At 46.3% G+C, this 27,189-nt stretch overlaps 1 protein-coding gene across 1 annotated transcript in view; it reads left to right on the top strand.

The window, feature by feature from the left end:
* LOC122816990 (protein MTSS 1-like) overlaps positions 1–27,189 on the top strand; it is a gene marked incomplete in the record, with an annotated part of 941,883 nt that overhangs the window by 44,946 nt on the left and 869,748 nt on the right. The window contains 1 exon segment of the mRNA XM_044090103.1: positions 22,069–22,130. Within this exon segment, the coding sequence (XP_043946038.1) occupies positions 22,069–22,130 (62 nt within the window).

The raw sequence follows: 27,189 nt of genomic DNA, 5'->3' as shown, positions 1-27,189 counted from the left end.
CACTGCAGTCTTACAGGGCATTTTGGCAGCTCCCAATGCTTTATGATTTTGCCAGCCTCCCTTTACCTCTGCTTTGGGATTCTACCCATAAGTTATGACTGCAGCAATGTGAGATGAAGAACATAGTACAGTTTTGTACCTACCATAAATGTAGATGTTCGAAGATCCACATTGCTGCAGTCCAATTTACCCTCCCTCCTTCCCCTCTGTACTTTGGAGTGGTTGTATGGTTTGGGTTGTAGCTGTTTTTTGGTACATGGTTTTAGGGAGTTATTCAATTTTTGGCTGTGGCCTTTATTTTTAGGGCCTTCTGACATCTGGGGCAAGAAAAGACTGAGGAAATGACGTCGGTCATGCGCTTTAATACCTTGACGCTCTGACGTCAGATTTGAGCGCCCATGACCGACGTCAGCCTAATACTTTGGTATTCGGGCCGACCGAGGACAGCGGACTACCCATAAGTTATGACTGCAGCAATGTGGATCTTCGAACATCTACATTTATGGTAGGTACAAAACTGTACTTTCCTACTGATGCCATACACCCTGACACAAGCTCAGGGTCCATTGTTCCCACATATGACACTACTGTCGCCAGCCTCAGAGATGTAGATAATAGTGCCAGTACAAAGGCCAACTTTGGGCTTGTCATTTTCAGGAAGTTTAATGCCATGGTGTATACTTCCCGTGTTGCATTGGGAATGCATATTCTGGTGCTGACATTTTCTAAAACCACATTCTGTTCACTGTGGTTTTCAGTCCCATAGCACGTGAATTCCTGTAGCTGATCCCTTTCTTCAGTCAGACATATTGCACTGCTGTATTTTCCTTTTGTAGAGGTAGTTCCTCTAAAAGGTTCTCGGTCATGAATGGGCACCATCGCAAAAACAAGACGCAAAAGGCCATTGATGAAACAAAGCCCTATATATTCTCTACTTTACTCCCCAACCGTAGGGCCAGGATGAGGAGGAAGAGGGGGTAGGTTCTCCCTTATCCTTGGGGAGAATTGGTATGATGCATAAAAAAAAGTGTGGGCCATGGACCCCATCCTGTCATGTCAGAAGAGGAGGAGGTAAAGCAGGCCTATAGATTGTGTCACAGTCCTGTTGTATGGTCCTTACCACTAGAATAGATTTTAACGGATACTGCCAGGGTCACCCAAGAATAGTTTGAAACAGTAGTCCCACTTCTCCATAATATACACTGTATACTCCAACTCCTCGAGCTGTACATTCTAGGTAAAGTCTTCCAAGTCTAACCCAAATGTATCTGCAGAAGCATTTTGGTTAAGGCTGTAACCCCACAGAGCCCTGACTTTCATCCCTCGTGAGAGGGATTCTGGTACCATAGACGGATTTTGAGTAGCATGTGTTCATATTCAGTACTCTGACTTTGCAGGATGTCCTTCAAGGATGCGTCTGCAGTCCTAACATATGGGTTGTCCTGCCTCAGGCAGCCCTTCGGTTGGCCGGATTCCAAAGTCTGGGTCTGGCCTCGGCTGATGTCGCACTTCACCCGACGTCATAGCTGCTGTTTATTGGGTATAAAGGCATCAGCCAACGCCATTTTCCTCAGTCTTTCTTGCCGCGCGGTGCCCGAAGCAGAAGCTGTTCGCAAGTGCCGGTCGGTCAGATCCAGAGATTTCTACTACCGAAGACTTCTAAAAAGCTAAGTACCCCGTTGGGGACTCTTTCTTGCCTCAGCCGATGTCAGACAAAGTAAATAATTGATCTGAAGTAGGAGATTCATTTGTCTGCAACCTGTGGGTTATGGATCCGACATCGGATCCGAACCGGCATGGTTTGCCAGCTATGGATCCAAGCACTCAGCTCCTCCCCTCACCCATAATGCCCTGCTCTCCCTACATGACCTCCGATCTTGTTTGCCGCGCTGGTGACCAGATTTGTGTTCCTAAGCTCTTCAGCTAAGTGCATTTTTCAAGTGTTTAGAGTGTTAAAATTTGTATTTTTGCGTGAAAGTTTAGGTTTCCCTATTACTTAATTATACTTTCTAGTGTTTTAAATTTAATTTTACTTTTCCCTCCCCTCGCTGGTAGCGTAGTGTGTGTTTGGGCCTGTTGTGTGCTTTAGTTACTTTTGCTTTTACCCTTAGTTTAAGTAACTTTTTTTTGTACTTTGGGATGTCTGAACAACCCAAAGCTGTGTTCTCTAAGTGCTCCGAGTGTGGCCATAAGTTTTCCCCGGCTGATGGCCACACTCTATGCGTTAGATGCCTTGGGGTTGAACACCTCACTTCTGGATGTTCCATTTGTGCAGGGTTCAACCCCAGGGCATTGAAGGAGCAGAGGTCCAAGCTTGTCTTGGCGGGTCTTTTGCCACCGGACTCGGCTCCGGCCTCCGCTCCTTCGGGGGTAACTGTTTCGACGGTTGTCTCCTCTACGGCTCCCCCTCCTCCTCCTCCTGGGACTCAACCTCCCTGTAGTGGTTCGGAGGAGAGGGAAGCTAGAAAGAAGGACCGGAGGGAGAAGCACCATAAGCGGCGGGCCGAGACCTCTGTTTCGGCCCCGCCAGCCAAGCGGGCTTCTCCTCTGGCCTCCTTGTCTGCTGGTTCTCCCCCTCCTCGGCTCCGGTCACCTGTGTGTTTTTCACCGGGACCTGAGGAGGAGGAGACCCGATCTCCGTCGAGGCTACCCAGGAGGCACTCTAGGCCTACCTCGGTAGCCTCGTCGAGATCGACCTATAGCCTGTCAGACGCTGATCTGGACAGGATGATGAGAAGGTTCATCCAGGCCCAGATGCAGATGGGAGTGCTCTTGCCTCCCCTCTGGGGAGCTCGACCCCTTTTTAGCCAATTGCTCCTTCTCCACCCGCTACCCGGTTCGGAGCAGTTGGAGCCGAGCAGCTTTGGAGCCGGGGTGGGTCGGCGCCGATAGTACTTGGTACTCGGATCCGACCCTGCCCTCGAGTGCTTCGGATCCGACCTCGGAGCCTGGATCCGAGCCGATCCGGGGATCAGTGCTCCTTCGGCCGCCTGTGTCGGAGCGCACTGTCCTTCGGATCATAGCGCCGCGCCAGCTCCGATCCACTCCCGGATCCGAGGGGAGCCGATTGTCTGATCCTTTGGTCGAGGTCGGCCCTTCGGCTTTTGATGTAGTGGAGAGGGCCCTGTTGAGGGTCTCCGGACCCCGGCACTTGCTTCGCCCGCCACGCTCCATCTGCACTGGGTCAGGCTTCCACCATCCGCCCTTGGGACAGCCCGCCTTTGCCCCAAGCTGTTCCCCTGGAACAGGTCACTGTTGGCAGGAGTCCTCCGACAGCCCCGGAGGATATTCCCGCAAACATACGTGCAAAGGAGGCACATTGACTCCCGAGTCTCTCACAGAAGACACGGACTTGGAGGAAGGAAGGCTCCCCAAGATCACCCCGAGGATGTCTCATTTGGAGACATCATGGAAATGCTCCGCATAAGGGGGTGGTCTGCCCCAAGTCTTCCTCGGACGAGTCCGTGTTCTTGGAGGCATTTGAAGCGGGCCCGTACCTCTTGGGTGTCCTCCTGCCGACCCCTGGTGGACCTCATTACCACCAGGGCGTGGAAGGAACCGGACACCGTGGAGCCAATCCCAAAAAGGCCTGACCGTATTCTCAGTCCCCCGGCTGACCGTGCCCATTGGAGTAAGGGGCCTCCGGTAGATGCCATGTTGGCGGCGGCCACCAAGAGGGAACTTGCTCAGGAGAGTCCCTCAGTCCATCCCCCGAGCAAGGAGTCTCGGATGATGGACCGCTTGGGGAAGCGGATGTTTAGTTCAGCGACCTTCTCTGTGAGGGTGCTGAACTACTTGGCACATGTGATTAGGATGCAGCGCGATCTTATAAAAGAATACGCTGCATCCCCCCCAGAGTCCATGTCTGAGGAGGACAAAGTGCTGCACTCCACCCGCATGGCCACTCTCAGGTCCGTCACCAATACCTCTATGTGGCTACTGTCCCATGCTACGGAAGATGCCGCAGGGGCAGGCCTAGTTACTAGACGTCAGGCCTGGCTCCGTCATTGCGATTTCTTGGAGCCCTTCAAGCCATTTGCTAACGCCCTTCGATGGTTCTGCCCTCTTTGGCAAAACTGTTCGCGACACTTTGACCCAGAGCGAGAAGGACGGGAAGACGCTGTCTGCCGTCGGAATCTGCTTCTCTGCACCCCAGAGGCCCTATTCTAGGAACCAAAAGGGTCAGAAAGAAGATGTGGTTCCGGAAGTCACAGCAATCCCAGCCTGCTCCGGACAACCAGTCCTTCCGTGGCAGAGGAGGACAGGGAGGACGCCGCCCTAGGGGCAGAGGGGCTCCCAGGAACTTCGGGTCCAGAGAACCCTTCTCTGAACGGCCCTTGCAGCAGCCCTGAGGTGTTGCCCGGCTGCTCCACTCTGGAGGCAGTCGGGGGATGTTTTTCGGAGCACCTAGCGGCATGGGAGTCCATAACATCAGACCGCTGGGTTCTCCAGATCATATCCAGAGGATACCGTATCACCTTTCTTCACTTGCCAAAATTGAAGTCCCTCCCCGACGTTCCACCCGGTCAGTGGGAGGCCGCTTTGGCAGAAATTGGTCATCTGCTAAAAAAAAGAGCCATCCAGCCCGTCCCCCCAGACCAGATCGGATTAGGGTTCTACTCCAGGTTCTTTTTAGTGCCAAAAAAGACTGGGGATCTAAGACCAATTTTAGACCTTTCTCTTTTGAACCTGGCAGTTCCCAAGGAGAAATTCCGAATGGTTACATTGCAGTCTATTCTCCCCCTTCTGGGAGAAAACCACTGGATGTGCTCCATAGACCTCAAGGATGCATACTACCACATACTATAATGGACAGGCGCTCCAGGAGGTTTCTCCGCTTCCGGCTGGGAGCCAGTCACTACCAATTCCGGGTCCTTCCCTTTGGTCTCACCACAGCCCCCAGGGTGTTCACCAAAGTATTAGCAGTGGTAGCGGCCCACCTGAGGCTTCAGGGGGTGCAGGTCTTTCCTTACCTGGACGACTGGCTTCTCACCGCCCCAACAAGGCATCTACTTCTCTTGGCGCGAGACTCCTTTCTCCATCTTGCTCCACGCCTGGGCATCACGATAAACACAAAAAAATCCAACCTAGCACCCACTCAGCTCATAGATTTTATAGGTGCCAGGTTAGACACGAGGAGATTGAGAGCCTTCCTCACAGCGGACAGAGTGCAAAGCCTACAGCTCCAGGTGCAGGCCATTCTCCACTCAAACTCAGTTCCGGCGGAGTTGGTCCTGAGGGCCCTAGGGTCCATGGCGGCAGCGATTGCGCTTCTTCCTCTCGCCAGGTTCAATATGCGTATCCTTCAATGGACACTCATGGTTCAGTGGTCGTATCTTGCTCTTCCTATGCATCATCCCATTGCGATCAGCAAAGCGTGCAGGCGGTCCCTCCTGTGGTGGCTACACTCTCCAGATCTCCACGGAGGCCGCCCCTTTTGTGCCTCTCCCCCTCTCCCCCTCTCGCCACGGTGACCACGGACGCCTCCCGCCTCGGGTGGGGGGGGGGCATTTTGCAGGCCGGACGGTCCAGGGCATGTGGGACGATTCAGAGACCTTGCTGCATATCAATGTTCTAGAGATGAGAGCAGTGCTCTTAGCGTTACTAGCACTTCAGGCCTTTCTTCCCTTGGGAACAATTGCGATTCAATCGGACAACATGTCTGTTGTCTGGTATATCAACAAACAGGGAGGAACCAGGTCTTACCCCCTTTGTCGAGAAGCCATGAGAGTGTGGGAATGGGCAATCTCCACCAACCGCTTTCTCATAGCAACGCATATTCCGGGTCGGTCCAACATCCTGGCGGACAAACTCAGTCGCACCATTCTCACCCCCTACGAGTGGTCTCTCAATACTCAGGTAGCGGAATGCATCTTCGCACAGTGGGGAACTCCTTGTTGCGATCTTTTTGCGTCTCCCTCAAACACCAAATGCGACAGTTTTTTCGCCCTGATACCTCCTCCCGGAGGTTCCCCAAGAGACTCTCTGGTGCATGCTTGGCCACCCGGTCTTCTTTATGCTTATCCCCCCTTGCCTCTGATGCTCCAAGTTCTTCAGAAAGCCTCTCGGTTGGGGTGCAGAATGATCCTCATTGCTCCTTTTTGGCCTCGACAGATCTGGATGTCCTTCATGGATGCATCTGCAGTCATAACAACTGGGTTGTCCTGTCGTCAGGCAGCCCTTCGGTCGGCCGGATTCCAAAGTCCGGGTCCGGCTTCGGCTGATGTCGCACTTCACCCGACGTCATCTCTGCTGGTCTTCGGATATAAAGGCATCAGCCGATGCCATTTTCTTCAGTCTTTTTTGCCGCGTGGCGCCCGAAGCAGAAGCTGTTCGCAAGTGCCGGTCGGTCAGATCCAGAGATTACTACTACCGAATACTCCTTCGAAGACTTCTAAAAGCTAAGTACTCCGCTGGGGACTCTTTCTTGCCTCAGCTGATGTCAGAAAAAGTCAATAACTGTTTAACTTGTGGGAAACAAATACCTCATAAAGATTTCCACTCTTACTGTTTGCCTTGTTTAGGCCCAGACCACGACGTAGCAGCCTGTTCGGCCTGTGCCTCTTTCAACCGACGAACGCTTAGACGTCGGTCGGAGTTTGCTGAACAGTTTTTCAGCTCTGAATTTGCGTACATTATGCCGTCGGATCCTCCGACTACCCAAATTATTAAAAAACGCAAAGAAAAAGACCGACACTCGCGGTCCGCGGTTTCGGCCGAAACCATGGGTAAGCAAACCGCGAGTGTCTCGGTTTCGGCCGAAACCGAGAAAACTGATCAGAGTACAGCTGAATCTATGACTACTACTTAGGTTCCGGTTACCTTTCTTGAATCGGCCTCAGAAATTTTACCTACTACAGTGGTTACTAGTGACTTATCAGACACCATCCCTTTGGATGTCTCTACCCCAGCACGTGGTGCAGCTAGGCCTCCTGCAGCCATGTCTATTAAGGCCTTCGCCAGGGCTAAAGCAGCCAAATCTACTAAGTCAGTGCCTGTTAAACCCCCCTCAACCAGGCCCACTTCTAGTTCACAAATGCTTACTCTGGCAGAAGATTTAATATCCTTAATTAGGGATCTCAATCTCACCCAGACAGGGCCTCTCAGCCCCAGAAAGAGACCTAGAGCAGAGCCCCTGAGCCTGTGTCCTCTGATGATTCCATGGAAGACTCAGATATTACAGACCAGCCAGAGGCTCCTTTCTCCAATTTTGAGGACTCAGATGCTGAAGAATCCATTCCAGCTGCTTCCCACCAGAAGAATTCTCCTTTGGGGAAACCTTACATGCCATGAGAGAACATTTCCAGTGGCAGGAACAGGATTTTCAGACTCCAGAAAAGACTTAGGACTTTTCTGCACCTACCACAACACAGGCCCTTACCTATACCTCCTGTCCTCTCTGTTGTGGACGATGCATTTAATGGTGTTTGCACTGCACCAGATTCTTTACCTCCAGCACCTGCCAAACCAGATAGATTTTACAGGGTGCCAGACACTCATCATCACCTATACAAGGCCCTCTTGCAGACCCCAAACTATATCCCAGGGCCCCAAGGCGGTAGCCCCCACCACAGCAAAAACCCCTATCCCTTCTGAAAGGGAAGCCAGGTCTTTAGACAGATGGGGCAAAAAGTTTACACCTCAGCTACTCTCTCAGCTAGAGCTTTAAACTGTCAGTTTCACATGATACAATACCAAGAGTTTATGCTTGATCAGTTAACTAAAAGCTATCCTCTGATGACGCTATAGATAAGAAAAATCTATTAGAAATGGTAAATAACATACAACAGGTTAGTAACCACTCCTTAAAATGTGGCTATGATGCACTGGAGGCTTCATTTAGATCAGCCATGACTGGCACAGTGATAAGAAGACATGCATGGCTGAAGGAACAAGTTTTACCGGATCATGTTAAAGCTAAGTTATTAGATGCTCCTATGGATAAGACCAGTTTGTTTGGTACACCTGCCCAGCAGGTAATGAAGAAAATGGAAGAAAAGGCAAAATCTGTACAAACGGTTAAAGATTTCTTGCAGGTTCAGCCCCCAAGGTTTAGCCAGGAACTGGCCTGCCAAAAATTGGTCCTTTCCTGACTCCACAAGATCCCAAAGGGGCAGGAATAGACGTTCCAGAGGCAGAAATCAAACCAGAGGGGGTGCCTACAGAGGACGACAGTGGCAAGGTAATAACAGAGCCACAGGCACAGCCACTACCACTACAACAGGGCCATCACAGTGACTTGATTCTAACTCCGCCTACCAGGGAACAAATAGCAGCACCCTTAGGTGGAAAATTAACCTTATTTTCAAAGAACTGGCACTATATCACAAAAGACAAGTGGATTTTGCAAACCATAGACCAAGGTTACCGGTTCCACTTCCACACTATGCCAGTCAAAAGAGGAATGCCAAACCTACCTCCAAATCAAAAAACAGAAGCTCTACAGCAGATAATAAAATTAACAAAGATGACAGCTGTGGAAAGAGTACCAATAACAGAACAAGGCAAAGGATTCTACTCCAGACTATTCCTAGTTCCAAGAAAGGAAAAAAGCTGGAGACCTATTCTCGATCTGTCCACCTTAAACACATACATCATTGTCCCAAAATTCAAGATGCTGACCCTACAGCAACTTCTTCCCATGCTGGGCAAGGAGTGTTGGCTGGTAACTCTAGATCTCAAGGAGGCATACCTGCACGTCCCCATTCGACCAATTTGCAGAAGATACCTCAGATTTCTTGCAGGATCAGAGCACTATCAATTCTCAGCATTGCCCTTTGGCTTATCTACTGCGCCCAGAGTATTCACAAAATGCCTGGCATCAGTAATCGCCCACTGCAGACTACAGGGAATCCAAATTTATCCATACCTGGACGACTGCCTGCTACAAGGGGACAACAAAAGCAAGCTGACAACAGATTTACAAAGGGTCATTTACTTGCTACAAGCACTGGGATACACAGTCAATTTGCAAAAATCAAGGCTGATTCCATCCCAAACAAGGACATTCTTGGGCGAATTGGACACAGTAAAACAAATGGCATTCCTAACTGCAGAAAAACAAAAGATCTCCTCTTTACTTCTTGGCACTAACAAACCACAGCAAGCTAACAGCAAGAAAAGTTCTGCAGGCCTTGGGCTTCATGGCATCATGCATAATCTTGGTTCCACATGCCAGACTGCATATGAGAAAACTACAGTGGTACCTAAAGAATTTATGGTCCCAACACAGGCACAGCCTAGAAACAGAAATTCCACTAATTCCATGCCTAAAACAGGAGTTCCTATGGTGGGCTCAAGCATGCCAGTCAAACCCAGGCTTACCCTTTCACAAATATCAAGCAAGCCAAACCATCACAACAGACGCCTCAGACCTAGGATGGGGGGGGCTCACATGCTGGACAAATGCGTGCAAGGATTGTGGACGCAGGACCAACTTCACCTGCACATCAACCTAAAAGAAATGCTGGCAGTAAAACTGGCAATCCAAAATTCAGACCATTTCTCAAAGAAGGCCATTTGATGATAAGGACAGACAACACCACAGTCATGTGGTACATCAACAAACAGGGAGGCACTCACTCATACCCCCTATGCAGAATGACTTTGGACCTTTGGAACCTGGCACTCAGCTACAACATCCAGTTACAGGCAATGTTTGTACCGTGAAAGGAAAACACTCTAGCAGCCATGTTAAGCAGAACCACCTCGCATGCTCACGACTGGATGCTACACCGACATCTTCAAGACCATCACAAAGAAATGGGGAATGCCACAAATAGATCTATTCGCTTCCCTCTCAACCACCAGCTCAAAAATTCTGCACAAGGACATTCCATCCACTTGCATCGAAAGTGGATTCGCTCTCCTTCAGCTGGAAAGGCCTGACAGCATATGCATTCCCACCTCTTCCCTTGATACACAAGGTATTACTAAAAATCAAGGAGGAACGTCCAAGGATAATCCTGATAGCTCCAAACTGGCCAAGACAACACTGGTACCCATTGCTGAGGAGCATGTCTCGGGACAAAATGTGGTCAATACCCCTGATGCCTTTGATGTTAACTCAGAACAACTACAGCATCATGCATCCAAACCTAAAAACGTTGCAGCTGACTGCATGGCACATCACATAGCAGCAACTATTCCAGATCTCTCCCAAAGGGTTAAAGACATTATACTTGAAGCCCGCAGACCTTCAGCAAGAAGGAACTATGCAGGGAAATGGAAAAGGTTTGTCATTTGGCGTGCTGAAAGAGGGAAGGATGTGTCGAATATAGATATGGCTAACATTCTGGAGTACTTGGCAGAGCTTCTACATACAGGCCTGTCCTATTCCTCCATCAAGATACATGCATCAGCTATTTCAGCAGAATACAGCTTTGATCCACCTGTCTTCTCACACCCTCTACTCAGGCAGTTCCTCAGAGGGATCAAGAATGTAAAACCTCCTAGGAAACCACCTCTGCCAGCTTGGGATTTGAACTTTGTGCTAGAAAAGTTGACACTCGCACCTTTTGAACCAGCAGCAACAGCAGACCTACAGCATCTTTCATGGAAAACTGCTTTCCTACTGGCAATAACCTCAGCAAGGAGGGTTTCTGAACTTCAGGCCGTAATGGCAGTACAACCCTTCCTAATCTTCCACCAAGACAAAGTGTCCATGAGGACTAATCCTACATTTATGCCTAAGGTGGTATCCAGAGTGTCCCTAAACCAGGCAATCCACCTACCTACCTTCTTCCCCAACCCACAAAACAGAGGGGAAAGAATGTTGCATACCTTGGATGTACACAGACAGCTATGCTACTACCTGGACAGAACAAAAAGTAACAGAAAAACTGACCAGCTTTTTGTAGCCTATGCAACAGGAAGGGAAGGAAAAGCAATTTCCAAACAGACAATCTCCAAATGGATAGGAAATTGCATACGATTCTGTTACTCCTTCCATGGAAAACCAATTCCACAGAACATACGACCTCATTCTACAAGAGCAACAGCCACTACCACAGCCTTCTTACGAGGAGTGGCAACCAAGGACATTATTGAGGCGGCTACTTGGACCTCCGTGCATACATTTGCCAAGCATTATAATTTACCTCTGTATTCCAGATCCCGAGCAGGGTTTGCCACTGCTGTACTGCAAGGGATCCTAACCACACCATAATCTATTCTTCCTCCTCCCTAGTTGGCTATGGTATTCTACCCAGTTGTTATGACTGCAGATGCATCCATGAAGGACATAGTACAGTTTTGTACCTACCATAAATGTAGATGTCCGAACTGGATAGCATCTGCAGTCAGGATTACCCTCCCTCCTTCCCCTCTGTGGTACTCCTAGGGTATTTACCCTCCTAATAGCTAGCTGGTGGGGGGGGAGTCTCTTATGGTGTATTTGTTTGTATATATGTACATACATGCTTATTTTTTGTGTTTGCCTTCTATCCTTTGGGAAACATTGGCATTTTTACCCAAAATTTAGCCTTCCAAGAGGGCAACTGGCATCTGGGGCAAGAAACACTGAAGAAAATGGCGTTGGCTGATGCCTTTATACCCGAAGACCAGCAGAGATGATGTCGGGTGAAGTGCGACATCAGCCAAAGCCGGACCCGGACTTTGGAATCCGGCCGACCGAAGGGCTGCCTGACGACAGGACAACCCAGTTGTTATGACTGCAGATGCTATCCAGTTCGGACATCTACATTTATGGTAGGTACAAAACTGTACTTTCCCCTTCCTAAGGTCTCACTCAGTGAATCATCCTTGGATTCTAGATCCCATTCCGGATCTGATTTCTCATCCATCCCACTTATCTCCTCCGAACCTGGACAACCTCAAGCTGACCGCTTGGCTGCTCCAGTTCCACTCCTGATCAGGACTCGGTATTTCGTCCCTGTTAAGGCCATCCTGGTGGCAGCTCATAAGCCATCCACTAGGAAAGTCTACCGTAGCAAGTGGAAACGGTTCTCTTTGTGGGCGGAACGGCAAGGCCTAAACCCTTCACAGTTCCTCCCTTTGGTGCTTGACTTCTAACCACTCTTTTAATGATGGTGCCAGCAGTTCCACGGTCAAAGTACAACTTGCAGCAATTTCTCATTATCACATTGGTCATGACTCCAGTCCACTGATGTCTGCCAAATTGTGTAAGATTTTCCTTAAAGGTACCTTTCTTCTCAGGCCCCTATAAAGCAAGCGGTTCCTCCTTGGGACCTTTCCTTAGTTCTTCAGGCCTTGACCGCCTTTCGAACCGGGCGGCTACGGTAGATCTGAAATTCTTATCTTTCAAGACCACCTTCTTAGTAGCCATTACTTCGGCCAAGAGAGTCTCAGAGCTTCAAGCATTATCAGCTAAACCTCCGTACTTGGTCTTTCATCCAGACCGTGTTTTCCTCAGGACCAACCCGTCCTTTCTTCCTAAGGTAGCTTCTGAAGCAAACATTAATCAATCCATTAACCTCCCTGTTTTCTTCCCTAAATATCAAAACAAGGGTGAGTACAAGCTTCACTCCTTAGACGTTCACAGGCAACTTAGATTTTATCTAAACAGGACTGCTGGTCATAGGCAATCCGACCAGTTGTTCATTTCCTTTGCTAAATTTAATTTGGGCAAGCCAATTTCCAAAGTCTCATTATCTTGCTGGATTTCACAATGTATCTTACTAGCTTATCAAGCTTCGGGAAGGCCCGCACCGGAGGGTGTACATGCCCATTCAACCCGGTCAGTCTCTACCTCGGCAGCCTTTAAGGCTAGGATTCCTCTAGATGATATTTGTGCAGCAGCCACGTGGGCTTCATCTCATACCTTTCTTTCCCACTACAAGTTGGATCTTACATCTAGGGGTAGAGCATCCTTTGGCTCCGCGGTGCTCCGGAATATCCTTCCATGATGACTGCCCAAGATTCAGGTAGCTGGGGACTCTGTCCCACAGGTTGCAGACAAATGAATCTCCTACTTCAGATTTAGAAGTTATGTACTCACCATAACGTTCCATCTGAGTAGGTGTATTCATTTGTCTGCAACCATCCCGCCCTCCTATCCCCCTGGCCTTTCAGTTTCCTGCATATGTTGAGTTACCCTTTTCAGGGTGTTTATGCTGTTGGCAAACTCGATCTGAGGTCCTGTAGGGAGAGCAGGGCATTATGGGTGAGGGGAGGAGCTGAGAGCTTGGATCCATAGCTGGTAAACCATGCCGGTTCGGATCCGATGTCGGATCCATAACCCACAGGTTGCAGACAAATGAATACACCTACTCAGATGGAACGTTATGGTGAGTACATAACTTCTAATTTAACTTGTGGGAAACAAATACCTCATAAGGATTTCCACTCTTACTGCCTTCCTTGCTTAGGCCCAGACCACGACGTATCAGCTTGTCTAGCCTGTGCTTCCTTCAACCGACGGACACTTAGACGTCGGTCGGAGTTTGCAAAGGAGTTTTTTGGTCCCGCTTTTGCATACAAAATGCCATCGGAGACTCCGACTTCTCAATTAGCTAAAAAACGCAAGGAAAAGGACCGACATTCGCGGCCCGCGGTTTCAGCTGAAACCACGGTTAGGCCAACCGCGAATGTCTCGGTTCCGGCTGAAACCGAGCCCCCGGTTCTTCCTTCGGCCGAAAGCATGCTTCCAATAGCCGAGGCCTCACAGAGCATGGCTGAATCTGCTACTGAATTTACTGCTACAGAAGCAGCCACCCAGGATTTATCAGACACTATTCCTTTAGACATAACTACCCCTGCACGTGGGGCTGCTAGACCCCCTGCTTCCATGTCTATCAAGGCTTTTGCCAGGGCTAAGGCAGCTAAATCTTCTAAGGCCTTGCCTGCCAAAACACCTTCACTTAGGCCTACCTCTAGTTCTCAAATACTCAGCCTGGCTGAGGATCTCATTTCTTTGATCAGAGGATCCCAACATCATCCAGACAAGAGGCCCAGGACTGAACCCCCGGAACCTGTGTCTACAGATTATTCCTCGGATGACTCAGACCTTTCAGACCCTCACGAAGGCCCATATTCTCCTTATGAGGATTCTGATGCAGAAGACTCCATTCCTTCTGCTTCTCCTCCTGAAGAATTTTCCTTTGGGGAAACCTTGCATGCTATGAGGGAACACTTCCAATGGCAGGGCCAGGATTTTTCAGATTCAAGGAAAAGGCTAAGGACTTTTTTACACTTACCACAGCATAGGCCTTTAGCCATTCCGCCAGTACTTAGAGTTGTTGATGATGCATATAATGATGCCTGTACTGCTCCTGATTCTCTTCCTCCGGCCCCTGCCAAGCCAGACAGATATTACAGGGTCCCGGACACACACTACCATTTGTATAAGGCTCCTGTTGCAGACCCTGAAACCATTTCACAGGGCCCTAAAGGTGTGGCAGCTGCCTCTGCCAAAAACCCTCTTCCCTCTGAAAGGGAATCTAGAATCTAGAGCATTAGAGAGATGGGGTAAAAAGGTTTATACTTCTGCTACTCTTTCGGCAGGGCCTTGAACTGTGAATTTCACATGATCCAGTATCAGGAATTTTTGTTAGACCAGCTAAATAAAAAACTATCTTCTCCTGAACCTTTAGACCGCAAGTCCCTTCAGGATTTGGTACATAACTCTCAGCAGGTCAGTAACCATTTCTTAAAATGTGGCTATGATGCACTGGAGGCTTCCTTTAGATCAGCGGTGACTGGAACAGTGATTCGAAGGCATGCCTGGTTAAAAGAACAATCCTTACCAGACCATGTTAAGTCAAAACTCCTAGATGCTCCCATGGAGAAACAAAGTTTGTTTGGCTCCCCTGCACAGGAGGTTCTAAAAAAGGTGGAAGAAAAAGCGAAATCTGTCCAAACAGTCAAGGATTTCTTACAGGTCCAACCTCCGAGGTTTAGCAGAAATTGGCCTACTAAGAATTGGGCCTTTCCAGACCTCTCCAGAGCGCAGAGAGGCAGAAGTCAATCTAGGGGTGCCTACAGGGGACGTCAGTGGCAACCTGCCAACCAGAGAAGTTCTGCCACAGAATCAACTACTGCCACTTCTACAGGGCAGACACAATGACTTGACCCTAGTTCCGCCTACCAGGGAACAACTGGAAGCACCCTTGGGCGGAAAACTAGCCTTATTCTCCAACAACTGGCATTACATTACAGGAGACAAATGGACTTTACAAACAATAGACAAGGGCTACAGGTTTCACTTCCATACTCTACCAAAAAAGAGAGGAATGCCAAACCTACCACCAAGCCAAAAAACAGACGCTCTAAGACAAATCAACAACTTACTAAGGATGAGAGCTATAGAAGAGGTACCACCTATGGAACAAGGCCAAGGATTTTACTCCAGGCTTTTCCTTGTACCAAGAAAAGAAAATCAATGGAGACCTATTCTAGATTTGTCCGCACTGAACACATACCTCATTGTTCCAAAATTCAAAATGCTGACCCTCCAGCAACTTCTTCCCATGCTGGGCAAAGGAGTCTTGGCTGGTGACTCTAGATCTCAAGGAGGCATACCTGCACGTCCCTATACGACCAGATTGCAGGAGACACCTCCGATTTCTTGCAGGATCAGAGCATTATCAATTCTCAGCATTGCCTTTTGGCTTATCTACTGCGCCCAGAGTATTCACGAAATGCCTGGCATCAGTAATTGCTCATTGCAGACTTCAGGGAATTCAGATTTACCCATACCTGGACGACTGCCTATTACAAGCGGACAACAAGGCAAAGTTAACAAAAGATCTGGAAAATGTCATACAACTGTTGCAAGCCTTGGGATACACAGTCAACATGAAAAAGTCAAGACTAGTACCATCCCAAAGGATAACATTCTTGGGTGCAGAATTAGACACATCAACTCAGATGGCTTTTCTCGCAGAAGAAAAACAAAAGCAACTACCAGCCTATTTCATGACATTAACAACACAAACTCAGCTTACTGCAAGGAAAGTCCTGCAAGCCCTGGGTTACATGGCATCCTGCATAATATTGGTTCCGCATGCCAGGCTACATATGAGAAAGCTACAATGGTATCTAAGGAATGTATGGTCTCAACACAAGCACAGTCTAGAAGCCCAGATTCCAATAATTCCCTGCCTGAAGCAAGAATTCCTGTGGTGGGCTCAGGCCTGTCAGTTGAACAGAGGCTTGCCTTTCCACAAACCACAGCCAAGCCAGACCATCACCACGGACGCCTCAGACCTAGGATGGGGGGCACACATGGTGGACAAGTGTATACAAGGCCTATGGACCCAAGACCAGCGGAATCTACACATAAATCTAAAGGAGATGCTGGCAGTGAAACATGCGATCCAGGCGTTCAGACCACTCCTTCAGCAGGGTCATCTGCTGATAAGGACGGACAATACCACAGTCATGTGGTACATCAACAAACAGGGAGGAACACATTCATATCCTCTATGCCGGATGGCAATGGACCTGTGGAATGTGGCCCTGAACCTCAACATTCAACTTCAGGCCAGATTTGTACCAGGAAAAGAAAATTCTCTAGCAGACACCTTAAGCAGAACTACCACGGATGCTCACGAATGGATGCTGCATCCAGATATCTTCAAAGCCATAACAAAGAAATGGGGACTACCACAGATAGACCTGTTTGCCTCCCCACACAATCACCAATTGAAGAAATTCTGCACAAGAGCATACCACCCACTTGCTTGGAGGGTGGACTCCCTTTCCTTCAGCTGGAAAAACCTGACAGCATATGCATTTCCACCTCTTCCCTTGATGTACAAAGTTCTACTGAAGATCAGAGAGGATCAGCCAAGGGTAATTCTGATAGCTCCAGACTGGCCGAGGCAACATTGGTACCCACTACTGAGAAGCATGTCTCGGACACACATATGGCATCTACCTTTATGTCCCTTACTACTAACACAGGACAACTACAAGATCCTACATCCAAACTTGAAAACACTGCAGCTAGCTGCTTAGAATATTGCATAAAACAAAATAACCCAGGTTTATCTCAGAGGGTTAAGGACATTATCCTGGAGGCACGCAGACCCTCCACAAGGAAGACTTATTCTGCCAAGTGGAAAAGATACCTCATTTGGAGTGCAGCAAAGGGAGAAAATGTCTCATTGGCAAACATAGCACACATCCTGGAATATTTAGCAGAGCTGTTCCACAATGGCCTGTCTTACTCCTCCATTAAGATTCATGCATCAGCAATTTCAGCAGAATACAACATGGATCCTCCTGTCTTCTCTCATCCTCTACTCAGGCAGTTCTTGAGAGGAACCAGAAATGTAAAGCCTCCAAGAAAAACACCTTTACCTACATGGGATCTCAACTTTGTGCTGGAAAAGTTAACACTTCCCCCTTTTGAACCAGCAGCAACAGCAGAATTGCAATTCTTGTCTTGGAAAACTGCTTTCCTGCTAGCAATTACTTCAGCAAGAAGGGTATCTGAGTTACAGGCATTAATGGCAGTACAACCCTTCCTTATCTTCCATCAGGACAGAGTCTCTCTGAGAACTAACCCTACCTTTATGCCAAAAGTGGTCTCCAGAGTATCATTGAACCAAGCGATTCATTTACCTACATTCTTCCCCAACCTACAGAACAGGGGGGAAAGACTGTTGCATACCTTGGATGTGCACAGACAATTACGCTACTATCTGGACAGAACTAAGAACAGCAGAAAAACAGACCAGCTTCTGGTAGCATATGCAACAGGAATGCAAGGAAAAGCAATTTCAAAACAGACAATCTCAAAATGGATAGGAAATTCCATGAAAAGAGTAGCAAAAACGAATGCAAAGACAACTCCTGATAATATCAGACCTCATTCCACAAGAGCTACAGCCACCACTACAGCTTTCCTACGAGGAGTGGCTACCAAAGACATTTTAGAAGCTGCTACTTGGAGCTCCGTGCATACATTTGCCAAGCATTACAATCTTCCCTTATACTCTAGATCCCGAGCAGGTTTTGCAACTGTTGTTTTGCAAGGGATCTTAACTACACCATCTTTATCTTAGTGCCTCCTCCCCCAGTTTGGCTATGGTATTCTACCCATATGTTAGGACTGCAGATGCATCATTGAAGGACATAGTACAGTTTTGTACCTACCATAAATGTAGATGCCCGATAGGTATGCATCTGCAATCAGGATTACCCACCCTCCTTCCCCTCTGTGGTATTCCTAGGGTATTCACCCCTCTTTAGCTAGCTGGGGGAATCTATTATGGTGTATTTGTTTGTATATATGTATATATTTATATACTTTTTTTATATTGTTTGCTCTCTACTGTTTGGAATTGTTTGCATTTATCCAAATTTAGCCTTACTAGAGGGCACCTGGCATCTGGGGCAAGAAACACTGAGGAAAATGGCGTCGGCTGATGCCTTTATACCCAATAAACAGCAGCTATGATGTCGGGTGAAGTGCGACATCAGCCGAGGCCAGACCCAGACTTTGGAATCCGGCCGACCGAAGGGCTGCCTGAGGCAGGACAACCCATATGTTAGGACTGCAGATGCATGCCTATCGGACATCTACATTTATGGTAGGTACAAAACTGTACTTTTTGAACTTTCAAACTCTCGTAGCATATTGTGAGAAGGATCTGACTGAAATGCTCTTTTGGGCCACTGAATATGAGCTAAAGACCTCAGCCTCCTAGACTATGGACAGCTTTATTATCTGTGTGATGTACAATAATGTCAAATGTTCATCCAGAGCAGCAGAATCCCGAATAACCCTACGCTGGCACCCCTGAGTCAGATTAGCTGATTTTATGGAAGATACCAAGACAGTCTCTTTGTGTTTTGTTGATGGAGTAAAAAGGCACCATAAAGATATAAAGGAGCAGGGCAAAGCTGTTATGGCTATGGAAACAAAACTTCGTCTTTCATTGCATTCTTGTACCACAATTCAAAGGAACAGATGCTGGATGTAATTTGTGTGTCCTGCATGAAGTTGCTGGAAGTGGCTAACCCCCATAGCAAGATTGAACTCCTAGAGGTGAAGGTTGCCAGCACTCGTGAGGAAGCTGTTATCAGTCCTAGGGTAGATAGTAGAAGTCCTGAAGGGCTGCTTTGACTGCTCCTGTCTGGGGGCCTCCTTTTCTTCCACCTTTATCAGTAGTTGAAGAGGATCAAAAACAGGTGAATCTAGAATATAATATCCATTTGCTTTATAATCCTCTTTGCTGCCCCACCGTGACAGTTGTTTCCTTGTGTCGTGTTTTAAGTTGAAAGAATCACTAAGCTTTCAAAAAAAGTAATTGGAGGTTCAATCAGATCGAATAAAGGGAAGGGGGTATATTGTCTGACATACATTTTTTTTTTGTTTGTTTCAAAGAGTTTATCTTGGACAGATCCTAGATCTTGGTGACATAAACCTTTGCGTCCCCCCTCCCCAAAACAAAAAAAAAGTGACGTGGTCATGATGTGTACAGGTTCTGTTTTGTCAGCATTAAGGAGTCTGGATGTGCTGTTTAGATCTGCAGGATGTCTACACCCGCATAAAGGTCTTCGTGAAATCCATATGGTAGCTTCACTGCTAAGTAGGAGCAGTCCGTACCATTTCCGTTCAGGAACTTATTTGGCCTTATGGCAGCCCTTTAGGTATTTATCAGTGGGTGACTGTTGTTACAGGTTACTAGAAGCTGTGAATATTCCCTTGCCTTGATGTCGTCTTGCTCTCCTATGATCGTATTGTCAAGTAGCAAGGAGTCTCTGCTCAGACCCTCTTGTTGAGGCCTGTTCTACAAGAACCAATATCTAATTGAGACTTCTACATTTCTGGAGAAATTAACTGTGGCTGCCTGTGAGTGGACGTACTGCAGAATTAAAATACCTTACTTGGAAAACAATTTTGTTGACGGCTGTTAGATATTCAAGTTTTTTTCTGCTGAACCACAATAACTCATCATTCAAAAAGTTTCTGTTGGAAGCGGTCTTATTTTTGTGCCTAAAAGTTGCAACTGAATGCAATTAACACTAGTACATGCAGCTACTGGTTTTCTTTCCAGCGTACTCTAAACATGGAGAGTACTTACTACACTTCATGGGTACTCATTGCCAACTGAAGTGTCTAGTGGATAGAACCAAGTTCATGCTTACAATGCCTAACATTTTTACTTCCCTCAAAGTTACCCTTATTGTATAGCTGTCTGATTTGCCTGAGTAAAATAGTAGTTTCTTAAGTTTAAAAAAAAAAAAAAAAAAACTTTACAAGTTGCTAAACCTCACTGTCCCAGAACTTTCAGTACTTTAGTAACATTTTTCAGAAGTGGCACCTTCTGATGATGATTGTAGTGTCATCCATGGTCTTCCTTCTGTATCTTGGCAGAATGTAAGCGGCTCTCATTTCCCGATGTAAAGTTGCATTTGGGACTACCAAGTAGGAAGACTTTGTGAGACTGCCCTCTAATGCTAAATCCTTAGGACTGGGTCCATCCTGTGTAGTCGACTGTTGCCTTGGCCATAATGGCTCTGTGTGGTGGGTGGGGAGTTAAACATCTGCAGGAGCTAAGCCTGTTTCACTAACATTCCTGCCCCTTCCCCATTTGCAAGGTGCATCGGATATTGCTTCCCTTGTTTGCTTTAAGTTTTGTGAGTACTTGTGAATGAATATCAGGTGAGTAATACACCTGGCAGAACCTGGAAAAGGTTTATCAGCTAAATGTCCTTTAACGTATAGTTCTATTGGTTACCGGAGAGAACCTACTTCTTGCAGATCTGTTATGGCAACTGCATGGCTTTACTTTGCATTCCTAGCTCCCCGTATAGCCACATTTGGGCACAGCTTAGGTTTTCCTTTGAGGGTAAAATTTGTGTAGTTGCAGGTGTGTTTTTAAATAGCAGTAGTTTGTTGCTGCAGACTGTACTGACAACAGTGTGATCTCCAGTTAATTCTATTTAGTTCTGTCTTGACTGTGTAAGAAGCAGTAGAAATCTGCCAGTCTGATCTATGATTTAAGTCATTGGATTTCACAGTGAAATTGTCATCTATTCTGGTGTGTGTAAAATGATGTCTGTGTGCTTCTGGTCTCTTAATTGACAAAGTAGATTACGACTTTAATCATTCCCCCAGATGTAGGATAATGTATGAACTCTTGATTCTTGCCAAGATTAGCTAGGTCATATTTTTTATTTGAGCTGGTGACACCCAATAGGCACAGCTACAGCCTTCTGTTTTATAATCCAGGAACTTTGGTCTGGGTAATTAACTTGATTGGTGCTGTACTGTGCAGAAATGCTGGCTGTTGAACCTTTGCTTTACAGGGTCTGGCTCAGTAGTTTGTCATCTTTTGTCAGCCTTGAAGAGTAGTAGTAGTAGTGCCGTATCAGTTGACAGAAGCTTTCCTCTGTCATGATAACTGACCTGTTTTAAATATACTAAACCAAAATAAATAGAGGAAAAAAGGAAGGGGAAAACAGGGTGCCAGTATTTGCAGTTTGTTGCTTGTAGTCCATTTCAGTGTATTCCAGTTTGTCTTCCATAACCTTAAGTCCAAGTCCAACAGTGGTAATGAAAATTATCTTCCTTTGGCCAGAGCTCTGTTTTTCAGGCTTTAGGAATATATGTATGTCTGAAAGTTTTAAGAAATTCTGGCCAGAATTTGTGTCCATCTTCATACACTTTCTGTTAGAATGCTTATCCATAGTTAAGCGTTGCCAACTAATAGGTGAAGTGTTGTTGGAAGTATAGGAGAGTTTCTAATCTCCTGCATGATAATGGCCACAGTCTGTGTTTCTCCTTACTTCACTTTTTCCTCCTATCATCTTCTGACTCCAGGAGCAGGTTGGAAGAAATGGACCAGGTTTGGTATATGGCTAGATGGTTTGGAGAAGAGTCTAAAACATCTGTGTTCATAATTCAAACCTTGTAGCCCTTTTATGTCTTTTGGCTAGCCCCCCCCCCCCCAACTGTAATGGAGAACGCAGAACATTATATAATTGCGGGTCTAGAATACCAGTTGACAGTGTACTTTTTTTAGTGGTGGAGATGGAAATGGTTTTGTCATTTTCTGATGTTTAAACTATTATGACCTCTTTTCAGGACACACTATACTAAATTTTTTTTTTTTTTTTTTTTTTTTGCAGGCAAGTTATCCAACTTGGGAAGACTTCATCAGCAAAGCTGCAAAATTGCAGTCACAGTTAAGGTATTTATTTTATATTTAAATTCTAAATATTTATGGATGTTTATGAAACTTTGACAGTTCAGCCTTTGCTGCTCTCTGAAGTACTTCCCTTTTAGCTGTTTGCCTGTTTCCATCATGTATCCTTGCATGCTTGTGCAAGCCAGTAAGACTTGCACTGTTGCTAACTTCATGAGAAGTTGTCATTCTATTGTTAGTTTTGTAATGAACATTATAGCATGTGTCTTGGTAAGTGAAATACCTGTTAATAAAACAAGATCATTTAATTATGTTGTATATATTTCATAAGTACACAATTTTATATTTGAACAAATCCTAATTTTGGATTTAGTGCACTTAAGTAAATCTTGGAGAATTTTAGCTCTTTTCTTACATTACCGGTATACATTATTCATTACTGAATTGCACTCTGGCTCTCCTGTCCTTTCAGATTTCCCACTGCTGTGGTAAATTTCCTTTGAAGTTAACAAAGCTTGTCCAGTTTGTACTTTCATGGAAAATAATGAAAAATAGCATGTGGAGTACCACACTCTTACTCTGTATTCCTTTACCACCATCACGCGATGTTCTTCGTGTTTCACTGTTGCAGTCATTACATTTGGGTAATCTGCTTGCCCTCAGTCAGCCTGATTTCCAAAGTCTTGGGTCCTGCGTCGGTTGCTGTCTCCGCTTCCATGATGTCAGGTCATCAGGGGTATAAAACATGCAGCTGACGCCATTTTCTTTAGTCTTTCTTGCCGCGCGGTGCCCGAAGCAGAAGCATATTTTGCAAGTGCCTGTTGGCCGACTACTGAGATATTCGAATTTGAGTTTCCGAACCAAAGTATTCACTAAAGCTAAGTACCCTGTTGGGGGAACTTTTTTCTTCCTTTTCACCGATGTCAGAAAAAGTTAATAATTGTATTACTTGTGGGAAGCAAATAGGACATAAGGATTTTCATTTATACTGTATTCCTTGCCTAGGCTCTGATCACAACATGCCTGGCTGTCAGTTTTACCAACGCACTATTAAGCGTCTGTATATTTTTGCATCAAAGTATTTTGGAAACAGATTTAACTACCCAGAAATGTCGTTGGATAGCAATCTGACTACCGCAGTACATAAAAAAAGCAAAGAAAAGGACAGAGAAAGGCAGTAGAGATCCAGAACTGATGACTAAGCTTCTTTCGCAGCCCCTGATACCCACTACCTTCGAGTCGCAGGCCTCTACCGACACCCATGTGGAGTCCGGCTTGCCGCAAGATACTCAAGGTATTGGACCGACTGATGCATCTCCCTCTGATGGGTCCGGAGCTGCTGAGCAGGCACCAGCTTCTGAGGGTGTATTCAAACCTCAATATCTGTATATCAAACCGACGACGGCTGCAAAACCAAAGACAAGCAACTTCTAAAACTAAAAAAAGATGCATGAGCCACGTGCACAGGCCTCTATGCCTAAAAACAGATGATCAAAATGGCTGAGGACCTTATTAACTTGATCAGGGGTACCCATCCCCCTCCTGATAAGAGGCCTAGGCAAGACACCGATTATGAATCTTCAGATCAGGTTTCTATTTCTTCTGATTCCTCTTCTGATCAGGAATTATCTGTACCTCCCTATGAGGATTCTGATGCTGAGGAGTCTGTTCCTTCTGCATCTCCTCCTGAGGATTATTAATTTGGAGAAACCTTGCATACTTTGAGGGAGCATTTTCACTGGGAGAGTCAAGACTACTCAGAATCAAAAAAGAGGCTCAGGGATTTCCTTCTCCCTCAGCACAGGCCTTTAGCCATTCTCCCTGTTTTAGACATTGGATGATCTGTTTTCGGAGTCAAGCTTGTCCCCTGACTCCTTACCTCCAGCTCCCAGTAAGCCTGACAGATATTACAGGGTCCCTGACTCACATACATTTTTATTTAGAAACCCTGCTGCTGATCCTGAAACTATTTCACAGGGTCCAAAGGGAGTTAAGGCCTCAACAGCAAAAAATCCTACCCTGTCTGACGGAAATTCAAGGGCACTGGACAGATGGGGAAAAAAGGTTTATAGATTTGCAACCTTGGCAATCAGGGCCTTAAACTGTCAATTTCATATGCTTAAGTACCAACAACATGTTATGGAATTGCTGAAACAGAAAATGATGTTGATTTCAAAATGTGCAGAAAATAAAGAATTGCAAGAATTATTGCATGAAGCTGAACAAGTTGGAAAGCATACTTTGCAATGTGGTTTTGATTTCTTAGAGGCCTCCTGCAGGGCCACAGTTACTGGACTGGTGATTGGGTGGCATGCCTGGTTAAAGAAACAAAATTTACCTGATCATGTTAAAGCTAAATTGCTCGATGCACCTTTACAGCATGATTCTCTATTTGGTATTAAGGTAGAAGAGGTCTTAAAGAAAATGGAAGACAAAGCTAAGTCTATGCAAACTGTTAAAGACTTCTTACAAGTTCAGCCACCAAGATTCAGTAGACACTGGCCTACCAAAAATTGGTCTTTTCCTGTGTCAGAGCTCAAAGGGGCAAATCCAGATGGCCTAAGGGTTCCAGATACCAGGCACAAGATTCATACAGGCCAAAGCAATGGGGGGACGCTTTCACCTCCAAATCTGGAGGAGATAAAGCGCAAACCTACAGAAAGCAATCCCAATGACTTTCCCCTCTGCCTTCACCAAGCACTTATCTTTTGGCAGCACCAATAGGGGGAAAATTAACACTCTTTGCTCAAAATTGGCAGTTAATAACCCAGGACAAGTGGGTACTAAAACATTGTATCACAGGGATACAGATTCCATTTCCACACACTGCCAATGGCAAATGGTTGCCCAGATCTGCCAAAAAATCAATGGGCAGAGGCACAAACAGGTTATGTCCCCCATAGATATGGGGGCTATTCAGACAGTACCAGAACAAGAAAAAGGACAAGGTTTTTACTCAAGACTGTTCTTGGTACCCAGAAAGGACAAGGCCTGGCGGCCAATACTGGATTTATCGATTTTGAACACATAAATGGACATTTCAAAATGCTGATTTTGCAGCAGCTTCTGCCCATGCTGGGCAAGAATGCTTGGCTGGTGACTTTAGACCTAAAAGAGGCATACCTGCACGTCCCAATAAGACAGTCGTGCAGAAGATACCTCAGATTCAAGGCTGGCTTAATGCATTACCAATTCTCTGCACTGCCCTTTGGCTTACCTACTGTGCCCAGGGTCTTTACAAAGTGCCTGGCACCAGTAATTGCATTTTGCAGACAAAGATTTATACAAATATATCCTTACTTGGATGACTGTCTCATTCAAGCAGAGAACAAGGACACTCTTCTTCGACACCTGGCATTTGTGAAAAGGCTTCTAACATGCCTTGGGTACACAATAAATGAAAAGAAATCAACTGGTACCCTCTCAAAAGATAACATTCCTGGGTGCAAGCTTGAATACAACTGCCCAGATGGCTTACCTCACGCCAGACAAGCAAAGGCAACTGACTACTTACTTCAAACTGATGGCAACAAAAACCCAGTCTTCTGCAAGACAAATTCTGCAGGCTCTGAGCTTCATGGCATCCTGCATACTACTAATTCCATATGCAAGACTGCATATGAGGAAACATCAATGGTACCTAAAAAGTTTATGGAGTCAACATTCTCACAGTCTGGAAACAATGATTCCTCTCATTCCCTGCCTGCAACAGGAGTTTCTGTGGTGGGCAAAGGCATGTCACCAAAACATGGGACGGCCATTCACTCTACCTCCTGCCAGCCAAATCATGACAACAGATGCATCAGATTATGCCTGGGGGGCCCACATGGCAGGAAGATGCGTTCAGGGCTTATGGTCACCAAAATACATGCATCTGCATATCAACCAGAAAGAGATTCTAGCTGTTCAAAATGCCCTAACAGCCTTCAAGGACTTACTTCATCCAGGACAACTACTGATAAAGACAGACAACACCACAGTCATGTGGTATATAAACAAGCAAGGGGGCACACGCTCATACCCCCTCTGCAGATTAGCCATGGCATTGTGGAACACAGCTTTGACCTACCAAATACATCTTCAAGCTCAATTCCTGCCAGGAAAAGAAAACACTAGCAGACAAGTTAAGCAGAAACCTTATGGACCCTCAAGAGTGGAAACTAAATCCACAAGTCTTCAGCATGATAACAGAGAAATGGGGGAGCCCAGACATAATTCTATTTGCCTCTCTTCAAAATTATCAATTGAAAAGATTCTGCACAAGGACTTATCACAGACAAGCATGGAAAGTGGACGCCCTATCCTTCAGTTGGAAAAACCTATCTGTTTACGCCTTTCCTCCTCCGCCTCTTCTCCCCAAGGTCCTCCTAAAAGTCAGACAAGAGAAACGAAAGGTGATACTAATTGCCCCGGACTGGCCCCGCCAATACTGGTACCCAATCCTAAGGAACTTGTCTCAATACCCAGCTTGGAACTTGCCTCAAAGATCATAATTACTGTCCCAACAAAACAATCAGATCCTGCACAATCAACTACAGACTCTGGGCCTGGCAGCATGGCTGATCATGTAGTCCTACAAACAACACCTCTCAGTAAAGCTGTGGATGTCATTTTGGAAGCCAGAAGGCCTAGTACTAGAAAATCTTATGCTGACAAATGGAAGAGATTCTGTGCTTGGAATCGAGCACAAGGAACTAATACAGCAGAACCAAATATTCCTCGGATATTGCAATACTTAAATGAGGTGCTTGACAAAGGCCTAGCTTTCTCATCAATTAAAATCTATGCCTCTGCCATCTCGGCTCATTACAATACAGAGCCACCAATCTTTTCTCATCCTTTACTAAAGCAATATCTTAGAGGAGCCAAAACCTTAAGGCCTCCTAAAAGATCACCATTGCCTGCATGGGACCTCAATTATGTGTTGGAAAAGCTCACCCTGCCTCCATTTGAAGCACCTGCTACCGCTGATATAAAGTTAATATCATGGAAAACAGCTCTGCTACTAGCAATTACTTCAGCAAGAAGAGTTTCAGAGCTACAGGCCCTAATGGCTATAGAGCCTTTTATCATATTTTGCCCAGACAGGGTTTCTCTGAGGACA

Source organism: Protopterus annectens, chromosome 12.part0, assembly GCF_019279795.1.
Source record: "Protopterus annectens isolate FY-2018-M chromosome 12.part0, PAN1.0, whole genome shotgun sequence".
Taxonomy (NCBI): Eukaryota; Metazoa; Chordata; order Ceratodontiformes; family Protopteridae; genus Protopterus; species Protopterus annectens.
Note: the sequence above shows the minus strand (reverse complement) of the source record. Positions and strands in the feature narration are given on the sequence as shown.